We start from the raw sequence: 15,112 nt of genomic DNA, 5'->3' as shown, positions 1-15,112 counted from the left end.
ACTGGGGAGTCCTTACTGTGAAATGGAGACTCCAGAAGCCCCAAGAGCCCTTGCTCAAGTTGGGACTTAGCAGTGCCAAGTTCCCAGCTGTGGTGCAGAGAATCTAGAAGCCTGAAAAGCCCCATCTCAAACCATCAAGCCAGGGTTTCAGGATTTCCAGGCCCTTCTGCATTGCCAGGAGCCTATACATTGAGAACCCCTGTTAGGTTGCCACCTCTGAAGGTCAAAAAACTAGGACATAGGGGGCGGGGGGGAAGTTAGGACTAGTAGGGTGGGGGGTGGGGCTCAGTGCTGATTGTTCTCTACACATCCTGCATGTTCTACCATTTAAAATGGCAACACATAGAGGGGAGAGCACTGAGCCATCAATGGGCCCAGCACACCCAGGCCTGGCCTCACTTTCCCCACTGAGTCATCGATGAGTCTGCTATTCTCACCTCCCCCCATCGACCCATGCCTGAGGAGAATATCTGAGTCTCCTCATCCCTGGCCTCCCCTCAGGCAGTGCCCTACCCCAACCACCCCACTCTGAGGTGGGACATGCTTCCTCCCACTCCCAGGCACAGACTCAGCAAACCAATGGTGACCCTTTGTGTGTATGTGGGGGGGGGGAGAGAAAAAACAGAACTTCTAATATCTCAGGAAGATTTAGAGATTTCCGAAGTCTTCCTCAAAAAAATAATAAAAGGTCAATCATGGGAAAACCTGGACAGGAGGTAACCCTGCCTGCTAGAGTTTTGTCAGAAAATTCAGTTCTAGTGACAGGGTGAAACAAAAAGAGATGAAAGGTATAAAGAGAACAAGAAGTTTTCTGAAAGGACAGGATTATGTCAGATATGTCCTTGGAAGACATGGAATCAAGAGGAGCAGAAGGAGAAGTTACAGAAATTTTGATGGCAAACTAGAGCACTGTTAGATGGAAAGAAAGAAGGGAATTCATCTCACTTGGCTGAGTAAAGGGCAATGCTGGGCAAGCTGGGTGGGAGGAAAAAAGAATGGTTTGAAAGACGCAGCAAGGATGCACCTTTAGAAATGAAGATTGAGGAACAGTCTTCTGTAAAATGCAAAGGAATTAAATGAGCTACTTGTAACAAATTCCTATTATTACTGCATGGTAAAATAAGTTAAACCAATTGAATTAAACTACAGAAAGTAAGGCTAGTTTATATTTATGTAAGTAATTCTCTTTCTAGCTAACTGATCTCACTGGTTTAATGGGTTAAATGAGTGGGAAATTGTCATTTTGTCTAGCTAAAACTGAATCTAAATCAGGCAAGCTAATTTAAATAAAATTATTTTGGTTTTCATCAATTACACTTCCAATGAAGTATATAATACAGATCTGAATGTCTTTACACAGATTAAAAAATAAAATAACAAAAAAGAAGGATAATGACATAAGACAAAAGTATATTCTTGCTAATGCTGAGGAAGTGGGTAATTTAATGCATTATGATGATAATTCATTGATTAACAATGGGTGATTGTGACCACTGTTGTCTAATGACTATGAATTATTGTCCCAAAGAATGAAGCTAATGATAGGTCTCCCTCTGAAAAGAGTTAGCAGTGAAGGAACATGAATATGACCAGCACAGGCTAGTTTCTGTAAGTTAAGGGTAATATACACTGACCAAAAAAAATTGTCTTGAAACTGCAAAAAATAAAATTTAAAAAGGATTTAATGCTCCCAATAAAAGTTATTTAAATGTTCGTCTCAGCTAACTCCTATTTTAGGCTTCTTATGCATTACACTAAGGGTTATAGTTTGCCATGGTATCTGTTTGGGGAAGATCAAGGATATGTCAAGACAAAAATGTCAAAAGTCCTAAAAACTCTGGTAGGAATAACAACTGAGGTTTCCTCTTTCTGAGCAAATTGCAGTGAATAATCCCCCACTCACAGAGCATGGATTAGCTGGGCTATTATTATTTTGTTTTAAATCATCTCTCCCTTTGATGTTTTCTGGTCTTCCTGTGTTACCCTGCCTGGTGGTGCAGTGGTTGGCAACAAGTAAAATTATAGCGTCTGTTTCTGCTATCCATCTGTTTTTTTAATGACACCCACACACAAGCCCATATATCCACCCTCCCACTCACGTTCTCTCACAGAACATATTCATTCTCTTGCTCACATAATTTATTCATCCCATCATGCACTTGTGCAGCTGCTATTTAGTTTTTGTTTACTGGTAGCTGTAGCAATATTTTAACAGATGTCCCTACACCTAAAGAGCACATCTCTTCTCATTTGCCTGCATGAACAGCCTTAGTTATACTTTCTGCTGTCTGTGTTGTCTTTCATTTGCACAGTCATAAAAACATCACTATTTCTGTCTGGTGGTGTTATAATGTGGCTTCTTCTCCCTTCTAGAAGCTAAGAAGACTTAGGATCTACAAGGCTTGGAAACATTTTAAGAACAAAAGGCCTCATTTAAGATAAAGTTCTGTTTAATTGGTGCATCCTAGTACTGGCCTCTGTCACTTCCTCAGCCTTCATGGAGTTCCATTTGGGTGGTGTGGGGAGGGTTGATCTGGAGTGGGAGGGCTGGGCCAGCAACATGCCTGGGTCTTTTGCAAGTAAATTAATGCTTCCCTCTTTCTCTCCACCCAAGGGAGGAGCACACCAGAGCGAGGGTTGCTAGTGATAGATTCTCTGTTCCTCGCAATCCAGGGGATGGACTCTCTGGGTAGAGACTGGGAAAATATACGGACGCAAGGATCCAAATATTTCCTTTATAATAAGACCTCCAAATGTCAATATCAGCCTATTATGCATATCAGTCTAATTCCCTATCGTTCTGTTGTGCCAACACAAAAATGAATGATTTAATATGGAAACGAATCCATTTTGCCTGACACAACCTTGGTAAATACATTTTAATAATAACTGGTGTTATTAATTATGTGCAATTCACTGTGACTTGTTTTCCCATCAGGTTAATAGCTTCAGTGTGAAAGCCGTAGACCTCGGAATGTTAATCAAAGTGCTAGCTGAACACAAGAATATGGGTTATGGAGCTGGATGGTACCTGGACCGAATCACCATCCAAGAATCAGGCAACAGTGACTGCCAATATGTATTCTCATGCCAGCAATGGTTAGACAGCGGAGTTGGTGACGGACGGATGGAACGAGAGTTGAGACTTCTTGGAAAAGTGAGAAATGAGAGGTTGGCAGGAAATATTCAGGGTGAGATGCAAAATCATCAAAACACATTCGGGCTTCTAATTTGATTGTATTTTGTTTTTTTTCCCCAGGATGGGTCAATTGAGACTTAATACAGTACCACTTTATTCTGAATAGCTTCTTTTATACAAACTGTATCCCCAGCACTGTACAAAGCTGGTAAATACAGTTATAATGCTAAAAGAAAAAAAATAACAGCACAAAGAGGGAGATTAAGAAGTATTTGTTATTCAGTGAGTATGTTTTCAGATTGAATTTGAAAACCGGTGTTGAGTTGATGAGGCAGAAAGAAAGTAGGTTGTGCCATATGTTGGGAAATGCAGAGCAGAAGGCTCTCGCAGCACTGTCACATGAAGAGACATGAAACATTTATTTTAGAACATAGTGTTTTTACCGTATGCGTGAATGTTTGCCATTGGCTTTGCTCTTGTTTGCATTGCATTTTCATTTGAAAGGTACGTCTGTGGTACCAATTCTCAATGGTATTTATCTTAGGGGTCAGTGGAACCCAGAATTCTATTCAGAATTTGAAATGAACAGAAGACGAAACTTCAGAAAGAATTTGGACACTGAAAACGTTTTAAGCCTTTAACCCTTTATCACTATACCTGGCTCTCTCCCATAATCTCTTTTGGAAGGGAGTAACATATTGATCAGGGTCCATTTATGGCATCTGAACCACAAATGACAGACAAGACTCCATGCCCAGACCTAACCAATCTGAATATTAGAAATTGCATTCAAAAACTGCAATATTTTAATAGAACTTAGGTTACTTTATACACATGCTGTGACCTATGGATGTTCCATTTTATGCTCTGAGTATTTTGTGTACATTAGCTGTGTTTGTTATAGGCACAGAGAAGCAAAATGTACATCCTTCAGTCTGAGCTGCATGCTTTTGGTACAGTAGGCAGATTTCTGTCATAATTTAAGGGAACACTGGAACATCAGAGAAATGTTGCTGCAGATTTCAGTGAGAATTTTGAGTGTGTAAGGCTACCCCTTTGGTTTGAAAAGTAATTACTATTCCTTTTCAATATCTTGGAAACATGAGTGTAGGACCAGCAGTTACAAACACTGACCTCCTAAACCTCAGTGAATTCATCAATATATAGTTGCCATTTTTAACATAAGAAGGACCTGCCTTCTTATGTTGTTACAGAGTGTAACATTATCCCCCCAAATCCAGATTGAGAATTACCAATAGTTCCCAAAGTCCATGACGAGTAACATTCAGTATTTTAATAACCATAAGGTCTAAAAACAACATTCCATGTGCCAGTGGAGATGTAGGAAATTTTCATTTAACTTTCATTCACTTTTCATTGCTATCTTTGGTTTAATTTATTTGTAGCTTTGATAAAGTTGGCTGTGTCAGCCTTCAAATCACAACATCTTAATTTATAGAAAAGCTACTTTGGATGATTTTAAGAATGTGTTAAAGCTAATTTTCTCTTTCACTGAAGTCTGTACATTTGAACTCATGGGAGCCGATCCTTGGGTGGTATAACTAATCTAGCTCCATTTATGTCTATGTACATATATAGATATAGTCATAGCTCCATTGATGTTAATAGAAACATGATAAATTACACCAGCTCAGGATTTATCCTATTGTGTTAAGGCTGCCTAGTCTGGCTTTCAGGGAAATTCTGAGAATAAAAACAGGACGTCATTGACTGAATTATTTTCAGCAAAGTTCTTTTATTTTACAATAAAATGATTTTAAATGGTTCAATCCATACTCTAGCTCACTGGGCATATACAGAGCCAAATTAAAAAAGTAATTGAATCATACTCAGTAGTGGGCCAGCCCAGGTGACCAAAAAGCTCTTCAAAAGTCAAGTTTATTTTCATAGAAATCATGGCCATGACAAACATACAGCCTTAAGCCCTGATCCATCAATGCACTCGGCCAGCATGTGGTGTCCCACTGATGTCAGTGGGACTCCCCATAGGGATGCAGTTTGGGGGCTTAATTACAAAAATTAAACAAGTTAATTCAAACCAAATGGTGGTGTCTCATATTAGAGTAAAATTTTACTGTTAACTTTGAACCTATGATGTCTCATCCTGCATTCCCTCTGCACCCAAAACTGATGTTGATTTCAGTGGGAGTTTGAGTGTGAAAGGCTACCCCTTTGGTTTGAAAAGTAATTACTATTCCTTTTCAATATCCAGTGAAATCTTCCAGTTCTTTTATATCTCTTGTTTCAGCTACTGCTTTGAGTGTTTTCTGTGGCCTCAGTTCAGGAAAGTACATGCTCAAGTCCATCACTATTTAGGACAGTACTTATGCTTAACTTTATGTTACGCACATGCTTATATGCTGTCCTGAATACAGATGATTTCCTGAATAGGGGCCATATTTAGGAGTCTCAATATGAACAACACATCTGTTAAAATCTGATCAGTGTAACTGCTGAACCCAAAGGACCATGATTTCTTCAAATTGGAGAGTAACTAATATGACCACCTTGTGGAAGAAGGACTTGATGTCCTGTGGTGACCTAAATAAAAATGTCAAATGTGGAGTCAGGGGTGTTTCTCAGTGGCCTCTGGTGAATGAACATACCTACCAAATTTCAAGAGTCTAGTTTAAGTGGGTACTTGAACAGTTGAAATCCAGTGAAAAAGATTGATAATTGGTATCCTCTGGTAGAAAGGTCAAAGCTCTAATCTAGGATTTCTGTGTATACTCAGTGAATGATAATGAATGAGTTTAACAAATTTCTAGATTCTGGTTCAATGAGAAAATGAAAGTCAATTGTTAGTCATTCACTCACTCACCGTGCTACAAGCATCTGTACTATATTGGATATTAAGTGCAGTTAATGAATTAATTATTTTTTACTGATTTGTTTCACTAGGGACTTGGGATGTCACTGTTACAACTAGTGATGCTTCAAGCATGAGCCCTAAAATGTCTTTAACTATTTGTGGTGAAAAAGGTACAAGTATTCCAGTCTTATTTCCCAAAGGATCCCTTAAAAAGCCTGAGATTTGTCAGACATCAGTGGAACTAGATAAGAAATTCACCTCTATATGCAAAGTTCGCTTGGAAATAGAAGATGCCAGAAATGGAGAGATCTGGCATTGTCGTGAGGTAAAAACCACTAAAAAGCAAGCTCAGATCTTTTTATTTTATTTTATTTTATTTTATTTTATTTTTAAGTTCTCTTCTTTTCATAAGCTACAGTTATTTCCAGAAGCAGCTTCCAGTTACGTTCAAATACATAACATTTCTTATTTACAAAGTAAGTAGATCTGCTAACAATGTTGGTGCAGTGATTTCACAATGTGCTCAAAACATTTTTTATTAGAATATGTTTGAACAACAAAAATTCTGTAAACTTATGTTGGATTTCTAGAGGGCAGCTAACAGAGGTGCCGTAGTCTATAGCTTTTCCAGTGCTATCTTTTCATAACTATTGCCACTGGTTTACATAATTCCAAATTGGCTATTACATGTTATGGACCTATGATCCAAAACCACTAAGGAAGTGAGACACTGGAAATGCCTTTTGACAAAAATATCTGCCATTAAAGTTGGCATCCTAGAAAAAGAAATGAATAGCAAAAGTGACACTCTTTCCTCTGACGTCTAAGATGCTGAAGCTAAAACCTCACATCACATCAAAATTGCTATGGCACTACACTGCACAGAAAAAATCCTTATCAACTCTAGCAGGCACAATAAAAGGATGGGTATAAGAAAGAATCCCCCCACTTTCAGTTTTAATTATGCCTTAATCCATTAATATTTGTGTTTCATTTTCATAACAAAATTAAGTGGGAAAATGTTAGTTCTCAGTCTAAATATGCGAAGTTACACTGCAGGATGAAGCACCTGACATTTATCTGCTCCGCCCGTTGTTAATTTCATCTTCTTTTCCATATGAAATATTCATCTAGTAAATCTGTTGATAAAGTTATAACTGCCTTTGGAAGATTGTAAAACATGGTGGATCACAATGGAAATTTGTGCATTGAGGATAGAAACTTGGTAATTACAAACAGTGATAGCCATTAGCATGCTTTACTTCATTAAGTCATGGCAGTGACTCAAAGCTCAGTTAGAAGAAGATCGCTACCATTTATGTGGATAATGAGAATATCCATAGTCAGATTCGGTAGGATTAAAAATACAAAGGGCATAAGCAGAATGCTAGCTGTCTGGGATTAGAAAGGGTTTCCCTTCCATTAGGGGTGGATTTTGCCCTCATAGACCCATTGCAGGAATTCTTGGATCTTCATGTGAGGCATCTAGTACTGGCTACTGTGAGAGGCAGGATACTAGTCTAGTTTGACCACTGATCTGATCCAGTACGATAGGTCCTGTGTTCCTATTGCTATTTATTTAAATTATACAATAGTGGACTTCACAGTCTAGGGCTTTTGTCCTCACAATACAGGGAAATGTCAGGAGCTTCATTCTGCTGTTTAACATTAGGACTGAGAATTAAAGTCTCCTCATCGTTGTAATTAAAAGCACTGAAAAATAATTTTTTGTTTTTTGAATAAACTATCTCACATCACTCTAGTACAATATCCAGTACATGAAATAACTATAATAGATGCCTCATTTCTGGAGAACATATTAGCCAAAATAAAAGAACAGTTTTTTATTCTTCCCACTTCTTGAAGAAGGAAAGCACAGTAAGCGAGGTCTGACTTTCAAGAAACTTTGCAGACATACAGACATTAGTATGAAAGAGAGAATTCTCTTTAGTTTAACTCTATACCAGAGCCTACATTTCATTTTTTAATCTTTTCAATGTTTCTATCACATCATGGAAAATATAGGAGCCCTTTGAAGGCCTACATAATGATGCCACATACCTATGATTTTTGCTAACCAAGGACATTGAGCTTAGTGGGAGAAGTATTTGGCCATTTTTTTTCAAAGGTAGTGAGATAGATAATATAGAAATGAAAGATTAGGCCATTTTTTTCATCTCTTAGTCAAAACAGGATTACTCTGTATATTTTCAAGTGTTTTTTCCAGTCTAGCTTTAAATGACTCAGTGGAACTTCTGTTACTTACCATGGGTGGCTATTCCACAATCTCATAACCCTCATTGTTAAGATTGTTTCTAAAATTCAGTCTACAATTTTCTTTGTTCACTATCATCCCTTTATTTCATTTATACAATAATTCACAGAGATTTAATACACTAATTAACAAATATTCTTAAGATCATGTGATTCAGATGGTACTGATGTGTTAGATTTCTACATTTTCATTTTTTCCCAGAACTCCCTTAAATAGGTTTGTTTGTTTTTTTCAACTATAGTTTTGACAGGATCTTAATGACTTTCTAATTGGCTACCTTTCCTTCTTCCGCCTTGTTAAAGGCCAGTTTCAAAAGGCCAGTTTAGAATAATAGTATTCATCTTTTTCTCTAATCAGTATCATGGCTCTTTAAGTTACAGATTATCTATCACAGTTTACATGAGAAGCCCAGAACACAGATACTGAGATTGGCTTATGTTCTTTTTTATGTGCAGGTGAAACTTCAACATAGAAAAAGTAAAGAAATTCTAGAATTTCCATTTCTTTGGAACTTTACAGATGCTGAAGGATGCACAGTAGTTGAACTTCCAGTTCTCCAAGCTGGTTTTCATTTTTCAACAGGTTTGTTACTTGACAAAAACACTGAAGATTTGCTCAAGGGTCAGGGTTGAGATTTTCAAAGCAATGCAAGCGATTTCATCGTACATCTTCCATTCATTTTAATGGGTTAAGGTGACTAAATCCTCTGCACTGCTTTGAAACTCAGTCCATTTATTTAGTTGTGCATTTTGCTTTCCAAGTATGATTAATTCCATTTTCTAATACAAAGAAGTGCAGAACCTGAGCACTGAGAAGACTGAAAATCTTGTGAGTTGCACTCATTTGAGTTAATTTTTATCTTGACAATATTACTTTGTTTCCCTTCCCAAACAACAAAGGAAATTCCAAGGGAAATTACTCTTGGTGCTGCAATTTTAGATAAGGAGAAGTTATATAGTACCTCACAGAAGATGCATATATGCTTGTGCTCCTAGGAATTTAAGCCTTCCTCATTTATGATACAATTGCCAAGTTTCCCCAGAAACTTTCTGCTGTGATTTGTGCCTCTCTCACCTCAAGACTAGATTTTTGTAATATGCTTTGCTTTGAGCCTAAACCCCCATTCATTAACAGAAGCTAGTGCAGAAAACGGTATCTTAAATAGGTACCCGGACTTAAGGACATTACCTCAATACTCCTTCAGCTGCATTGACTTCCTGTATTTCCTGGGTGGAGCTTAAGGTATTAGTTATAACCTATCAGACCTAAATGGTCTGTGACCTTCCTGCTTGAGAGATCACCTTTCTACATCAGCCCTATAGCCATACTTAATATCAGTGAAGGCATTCATGCCAGAGCACCCTTGATATAAAATTGAGGAAGCTATTGACAGGACATTCTCTATGAGGGCCACTTGACTTTGGAATCCTTTCCCCCAGACTCTTGCTCCAAAGTTGCACAAATGTGTTGACTTTCGGGGAATGCAGCACAGCTCTTCTTTTTAAAGGACCTTTTGGTGAGAGGGACATTGCTTGAGTGGTAATGTTAGGCAGGAAGTGATGTTTTTTCCATAATTTTGATCCCTTTGTGTTACATGGGGTCTTATTGGCTCCTGCTATCAGTGTAGTGGTTGCTTCTGGTTTTGTCTTTGGGCCGGATCCTCAGCCCTTACCGAATGCCTTTTGCATTGCTCTAGAGACACAAAAAAGAGCACTTAAAGCTACATTAACCAAGACAACCAAAGATTCTTCAGTTGAAGGGGAATGAGGAGGAGCTGGCTAGAAGTAGAGGAATGGGACTAGAACATACAATGGTCCTCCAGATCCTCGGCTGGCAGCACATACCCTAAGGGATTACTGAAAATGGTACAATTTAAAGCAGCCCTGGGGGTGCTCTGGTTTATGCAGGGGTGCATTTTGACCAGTGGCCAAGGTTCAAAGGAAGTGTTTCCTCCTCTCTCACTCCCTAAACTGTGCTAAGTATGGATTCAGCAAAGCTCAGAATGGAGCCTTTTATGTTTAGTTGTGGTTCTGAATAATTATTAAGGTCACCTAGAGTTTAGGATGGATGTTTTGTATGTTTGTTATGCTTGTAAATAAATAAATTAATTAAATAAATCAAAAGCTTATTTTTCCCAGGGATGTTGTCTTTGCTATTTTAGAGTGATCGGTATTGATCTGTTTATTACTTTTTACTCTCATTCTCTTTTTCCAACTCAAAAATTGTTTTGATTGTTAATTTTAATTACATTGGGTTTTTATTTTAATTACAGTGTAGTTTTATAAGTGATACCATTCTGCACAGCACTTAGATCAGTTTGGCCAGGAATGCTCCAGAAATAAAAGTATAATCATAATATATTAAATTAAATGTATTTCTTAAATGTCCAAGCTTCAATACTTCTTTCTTTCCCTCCCCCCTCAAACAGTAAAAGAGTATGTTCTGTACATTACTACGGCTGCATCCCTGGAGTCAGGAACAGATGCAGATGTGTATGTCACTCTACGAGGGCTCTTGGGAGACACGGGAAGACGAAAATTGACAAGGAAAGGAGAGGATCTTTTCACCAAGGGAAAGGTGTGGTTATCATTTCTAAAGTATATATTGCTCTTCTAGGGCCTGATCCAATTCTGATTGACTTGATTGAGAGTTGGACAGGGCTTCTGGTTTCTAGCCTGTGATGTCTTGTGGCTTTTAAAATATGTGGGTGCAGGCATGCACAGATGTAAATACTACACACAATAGAACTCCATTAAAAACATTATTAAGATTGCAAAGTCAAGCACTCAAAAATTAGGAAATACCAGAATTAAGGTTACCTGTGCAACCTTAATTTGGCTGCTTGTGCATATACATTATGATACAGACTTTAATTACATGCCAGTCAATCTCATGAATATTTGCTGACAGCAGAGGAATGGTGAGACTCAGAAATCACATGTTCCACTCCGGGCTATGGAAGGAAACATGCTTTTGGGGTCAAGACCCTTCTGCCCCATTCCTGGCCAAGTGGGCACAGACGCTTTTTTCCATTCCCTGTAAGTGTGACCCCTTCTACCCCATCCCCTCTAACCTGTCCCTTTCCAATCCTGTCTCTTTCCCGTCCTTTGCTCCTCATCCCAGTTCCATTATCCTCACCTACCTGGTCTCAGTCTCCATGCCTCAGACTTTTCATCCCAGTCTCTTTGCCCAGTAAGTCCTAGTCTCACTCTACGCACTCACTGCACAAGTCCTAGTCTGCTACCTTCATTCCTTGTGCCCATTCTCATTGTCCAGCCAGTTGCAGCCCCCCTTCTGCCTCCTCATCAAATCTGCCTTTCTCCCCAACTCTAACCCCCAGTCATCTCCTTCCACATCTACATTCCCCATTCCCACTGGTGCTCCCAGGCCCAATTTCCCTTCCTGAGTTTCTCATCCAATCTCAGTGTCATCATCCTCCAGTTCCATGTCCCAGTCTCTTTGCCCAGCCAGTCTCAGTTCCCCCCAGCATCCTGGTCCTCATCAGATAAGTCTGTCCTCCCCTCACCTCTTCCCTACAGCCTCTTAGTTATCAGTGCCAGCTTCCTTTCCCGGCAGTCCCAGTCTTCCTTCCCTGATTCCAGCTCCACTCTCCTTGCTCAGCCAGTCCCAGCCTCATTCTCTGTCCCAACTCCAGTCCCAGGTTCCCTGTCCCCGCCACCAGCCTTCAGTCCCATTGTCCCCCAACAGGTTTCTTGTACCAACCTATTCCCCTCACCCATTCCCCACTGGTCCAGTTCGTGTCCCCTCTGCATTCAAATCAGGCAGCTTTCTCCTCCAGGCTACCTGGGCTCAGCAAGGGGGTGGGGGGAAGCGGGGAAGGGCATTGAGAGCACAGGGGAGACAGTCTCCCAGCTCTCTGTTCAGTTGCTTGGACCAGACCTGGATCCAACATTGCCCATAGCAGCCCAGAGTTCCAGTTGCAGGGAAAGTCCTGGGGTGTATGTGTAGTCTGATGGAATTTTTGGGGGAATTTAGCTACTTTTATCTAAGTCTCTGCTGAGCATGTACAGACTGTGATTTCAAACTCTGTATCCTGCCCCTATTCCTTGTCAGCCAGTGATGACCACCAGAGTTGTTTATATTGTCTTGGGGAGGCACCATGTCATGGCTGGGTGTGATATTTGCTGCTCTTTCCCTAGCTATACCCATAAGGTGAGAGAACTTTGACTTAGAAAACACCTCATGAGAAGGCCATGAAGCCTCAGACAGACCCAGGCCAAGGGACTGCTTCCCCCATACATAGGCCTGAATTGACATGGAGTGCACCTCCCGCCAGAAGGTCTGACACTGTTGCAGGGGAATCCATGTCCACAGGACCACCATCCCTATCAGGGTCTTTTTGGGAAGGCAGAGAATGCTCACACAAACATCAGAGCAGGCTTCCCTCTCAGTCTTCTTCAAAGACATCCAACACAACTCTGCCTGAATTGAGCAAATCTGTTCATTCAACCCCTAAACACTTAGTCCCGGGGCCATGACTTTAACACCCATAAATTCAGGACTTTACCAGTATTGGACCCCATACCAGTAACACCATCTCCACCGGTAACATCCAAGTAAAAAAATTGGGATCCATCAGTTCCAGCATGATCAGAGGTTTCTACCACTGATGGTACCATTGCTGTCTTGCACTCCAGCCACGCAGAGCCTTCCTCCTCTGACCCTGTCAGCAGGAATGGATAAGACTCCAGGGAGGTCAGAAACTTATACTACATTGGAGGATGTCTTTGCTCTTCCTGAGCTTTTAATAAAATCCTATCCCCTCTTCCATCTGCCAGTCACGTTCTTCTGTAAAAGGTATGCCTGGGCTAAAGAGCTTGCTTATGCATACTGTGACAGGTTCAGTCACAGAGATCCCCTTGGGACTGTCACCTGATGTGCTGAAATTACCTCTGATCCCATTTTCCTTGTTAGCCTGGGACTTTCAGAACCCTGTCGTGTTCAGCCAGACACACTAGCCTGCTGTAACACAGAGCCAGCATCCAGTCCATGCCCCCAAAGCTGCAGACTTAACTGAAAACAGCTCAGCAAGTTACCTATCTCCAGCACCCAGACACCCAGTTCCCAATGGGATCCAAACCCCAAATAAATTAGTTTTACTCTATATAAAACTTATATGGGGTAAATTCATAAATTGTCCACCCTCTATAACACTGATAGAGAGATATGCACAGCTGTTTGCTCTCCCAGGTATTAATCACCTACTCTGAGTTTATTAATAAACAAAAGTGATTTTATTAAGTATAAAAAGTAGGAATTAAGTGGCTTCAAGAACTAACAGACAGAACAAATTAAGTCACCAAGCAAAATAAAGCAAAAACACGCAAGTCTAAGCCTAATATATTAAAAAACTGATTACAGGTAATATCTCACCCACAGAGAGTTCCAATAAGCTTCTTTCACAGACTAGACTCCATCCTAGTCTGGGCCCAATCCTTTCCCCGGTACAGTCCTTGTTAGTTCCAGCAGACATCTTAGGTGGTAAGCAGGGGTTTTCTCATGATTGGCAGCCTCCTTTGTCCTGCTCCACCCCCTTTTATAGCTTTGGCACAAGGCAGGAATCTTTGTCTCTTTGGGTCCCCATCCCTCCTTCTAAATGGAAAAGTACCAGATTTAAGATGGATTCCAATATCATGTGACATGGTCATATGTCACTGTAAGACCCCTAGTCTCCATTCTTCCTGGGTGGGCCCACACGTACACAGGAAGGCTTGCAGGTAACTAGACCATTTACAACTAATTGTCCTAGTCAATGGGATCCATCAAGATTCTAAACCACCATTAATGGTCCACACTTTGCATAATTTCAGTAGGACCTCAGAGTTATACTTCGTATTTCTAGCTTTAGATACAAGAATGATACATGCATACAAATAGGAGGGACATATTCAGTAGTTTATAACCGTTGTTATGATACCTTGCAAGAGACCTTTTGCATAAAGCATATTTCATATTTATACTCATAAGCATATTTCCGTAAAACATATGGAGTGCAATGTCACACACACTGTCATAAATATAAAGGGAAGGGTAAACCCCTTTGAAATCCCTCCTGGCCAGAGGAAAAAATCCTCTCACCTGTAAAGGGTTAAGAAGCTAAAGGTAACCTCGCTGGCACCTGACCAAAATGACCAATGAGGAGACAAGATACTTTCAAAAGCTGGGAGGAGGGAGAGAAACAAAGGGTCTGTCTCTGTCTGTAGTCGTCTTTGCCAGGGATAGACCAGGAATGGAGCCTTAGAACTTTTAGTAAGTAATCTAGCTAGGTATGTGTTAGATTATGATTTCTTTAAATGGCTGAGAAAAGAATTGTGCTGAATAGAATAACTATTTCTGTCTGTGTATCTTTTTTGTAACTTAAGGTTTTGCCTAGAGGGGTTCTCTATGTTTTTGAATCTAATTACCCTGTAAGATATCTATCATCCTGATTTTACAGGGGGGATTTCTTTATTTCTATTTACTTCTATTTTTTATTAAAAGTCTTCTTGTAAAAAACTGAATGCTTTTTCATTGTTCTCAGATCCAAGGGTTTGGGTCTGTGGTCACCTATGCAAATTGGTGAGGCTTTTTATCCAACATTTCCCAGGAAAGGGGGGGGGTGCAAGTGTTGGGAGGATTGTTCATTGTTCTTAAGATCCAAGGGTCTGGGTCTGTAGTCACCTAGGCAAATTAGTGAGGCTTTTTACCAAACCTTGTCCAGGAAGTGGGGTGCAAGGTTTTGGGAAGTATTTTGGGGGGAAGGACGCGTCCAAACAGCTCTTCCCCAGTAACCAGCATTAGTTTGGTGGTGGTAGCGGCCAGTCCAAGGACAACGGGTGTAATATTTTGTACCTTGGGGAAGTTT

General features: G+C 40.1%; 1 protein-coding gene across 1 annotated transcript in view; it reads left to right on the top strand.

Moving 5' to 3' along the window:
* The window catches only part of RP1 (RP1 axonemal microtubule associated), a gene marked incomplete at its 5' end in the record, with an annotated part of 312,243 nt that overhangs the window by 248,467 nt on the left and 48,664 nt on the right, over nucleotides 1–15,112 (top strand). The window contains 4 exons of the mRNA XM_084619857.1: nucleotides 2,939–3,191; nucleotides 6,062–6,297; nucleotides 8,703–8,829; nucleotides 10,676–10,824. Coding sequence (XP_084475983.1) covers nucleotides 2,939–3,191; nucleotides 6,062–6,297; nucleotides 8,703–8,829; nucleotides 10,676–10,824 — 765 coding nt within the window. The remainder of the gene's footprint in view (nucleotides 1–2,938; nucleotides 3,192–6,061; nucleotides 6,298–8,702; nucleotides 8,830–10,675; nucleotides 10,825–15,112) is intronic.

The sequence above is a fragment of the Lepidochelys olivacea genome (genome assembly GCF_965140295.1).
Source record: "Lepidochelys olivacea isolate rLepOli2 genome assembly, chromosome: 2".
Classification (NCBI taxonomy): Eukaryota; Metazoa; Chordata; order Testudines; family Cheloniidae; genus Lepidochelys; species Lepidochelys olivacea.
This window is presented reverse-complemented; position numbering and strand designations above follow the sequence as displayed.